General features: G+C 42.3%; 1 protein-coding gene across 1 annotated transcript in view; it reads right to left on the reverse strand.

Moving 5' to 3' along the window:
- The window catches only part of LOC145398034 (PDF receptor-like), a 516,837-nt gene that overhangs the window by 57,613 nt on the left and 456,724 nt on the right, over window positions 1-2,500 (reverse strand). The window contains exon 8 of the mRNA XM_080270999.1: window positions 2,103-2,233. Coding sequence (XP_080127125.1) covers window positions 2,103-2,233 — 131 coding nt within the window. The remainder of the gene's footprint in view (window positions 1-2,102; window positions 2,234-2,500) is intronic.

Here is a 2,500-nt window from a genome sequence, read left to right on the forward strand (position 1 = left end):
TATGCCTCCACCAAGCCTTGCGCATGTACTCGCTACACAACCTCCATGACAGGGTTCATTGTAGGATGAAATGAGAATAAAGATAAACTGAGTCAGCCCCATATTACCGTGACCCTTGAACCCGTGGCCTTGATGACCTAAAGAGTTCGTCTCTTCATGCTGTATCACTGACCAACGTTTGGTCGAAGTCTGTCGAGGAATTAAGAATTTTTGGAGCCGACACCCACATTACCTTGATCTTTGACTCCTTGACTTTGCTGACCTAATCAGTACATCATCCCGTCATACTGTATCCCTGACAAAAGTTTGGTCGAAATCCTTTGAGGAGTTCAGGAGATATTGCGCCCACAAGGGTGAACTAAGTCGACCCATATGACCATGACCTTTGACCTCTTGCCCTTGCTGACCAAATCAATTCACCGGCCCATGATACTTTATCACTGACAAAAGTTTGGTCGAGTTCCATTGAAGGATGTAGGAGATATTGCACCCACAAACTAAGTCGACCTCATTTGACCTTCTCCATTGACTAAGGTGACCAGAGTCCCGATTTTAGGCGGGACAGTCCCCCTTTTTGGACGTCCGTCCCGCTTTTTAAATTGTGACTAGAATGTCCTGCTTTTTGAGCAAATTTCTTAACTGTCCCGCTTTTAGAAACTTACTATTACATTAGATGTAACACGACCTTCTTTTATGAAATTAGGATGAATTAGAAAATTATGCATAATCCTAACCAAATGAAATACCGAATTATTAATATAAAATCTGTAATGCTCACTAGTTGGTCGACCTATTCACTGTACCTTACGGTATGTTTGGAGTTCGTAGATGTTTGTGTTTGATTGGCAGCCTAAGTTTGAGGTGTAGCTCAGCAGCGGCCGCTGTCACACTAGTCAATATCTGTCTGTCTATCTATCTAGCTATCTATATCTATCTGTCTGTCTATCTATCTACCTACATATCTATCTATCTATCTATATCAATATCTATATCTATTTATCTATCTATCTATCTATCTGTCTATCTATCTATCTATCTATAGACACACAAACACACACGCAGCAAGCGCGCGCGCGCATCCCGCTTTTAACTCCATTAAATCTGGTCACCATACCATTGACTCTTTGACCTAGGTGACCTATTTAGTTCATCATCTCCTAGTACTGCACCACTGACAAGAGACTGGTGGAAATCCGCCAATGGGATCAGGAGATATCGCGCAAACAATAGTGTTATTGATTCACGCCAAGAAGGATAAACTTGGTCGACCCCATAAGACCTTGACCTTTGACCCCATGACCTAGCTGACGTGATCAGTTCATCGTCCCTTCATATTGTATCACTGACAATGTTTGGTCGAAGTCCGCTGATGAGCTCAGGAGATACTACGCTCACACGGGTGAACTAAGTCGACCCCCTATGACCTGCCCTTGCTGACCAAATCGATTCGCCGGCCATGATACTTTATCACTGACAAATGTTTGGTCGAGTTCCATTGAGGAATGTAAGAGATACTGCACCTACAATGATAAACTATGTCAATCTCATATTACTTTAACTTTTGACCCCTTGACCTAGTTGACGTAATCAGATCACCATCTCAGCATATTATATCACTGTCAAAAGTTCGGTGAATATCCGTCCATGGGATCAGGAGATATCGAGCCCAGAAAACTGTTAAGGACCCATGCACGCATCAACGCATGTAAGCATCCACGCATGCTCGGGCAGACAAACCAATCACTTAATGCCTCCTCCACCATCAGTGGGAGGAAGTATCAATAAAATCGACTGGGGATTATAAGAAAACATGTCATCTGAGCGAAGAGATACCTTGTACTTTAATGAAAAATATTAGAACTAAGTACTTTTAAAAGCGTATAGTAACTATAGGTGCATTGATTCTAATGTAACAAAGATCTATATCCCGACTATGGCTCCACTAATGGCCAGGTGTTGTAAGAAGAGAGTTAATTTAACTAAAATCCAAGGAAATGAATTTCTGCCTCATAATTACGAATCAGCAACTTTCATATAATATAGTATTCAAACTGTATGAGTGGCACAGTGTCATTAGGTGAATACGCATTGCCTATACTCACGCCAATGACAGTGAATCTTGGTGCCTCGAGGATCCAGTAATATGATGTAAAGGAGTAGCCCCACCAGCAGTCAACGTTCTTCCATATCACCATCACCAGCGCCCAACACCCTGTCATTACCACCGGGATACCTGAAAAAAATTTTCATTATCATCATCATCATCATTATATATTACCTTCGGGATGCGTGGAAACATCATTACTAATCAAAACGCACACACACACACACACACACACACACACACACACACACACACACACACACACACACACACACACACACACACACACACACACACACACACACACACACACACCACCAGCCTATCTTCACAGACATCAGCAAAGTTCCATCATCATCTTCGGGACACTGGGCCACAGAGTGTTTGAGTAAATTT

Source organism: Coenobita brevimanus, chromosome 5 (genome assembly GCF_032717465.1).
Source record: "Coenobita brevimanus isolate Jiangsu-jjx chromosome 5, ASM3271746v2, whole genome shotgun sequence".
NCBI classification, from domain to species: domain Eukaryota; kingdom Metazoa; phylum Arthropoda; class Malacostraca; order Decapoda; family Coenobitidae; genus Coenobita; species Coenobita brevimanus.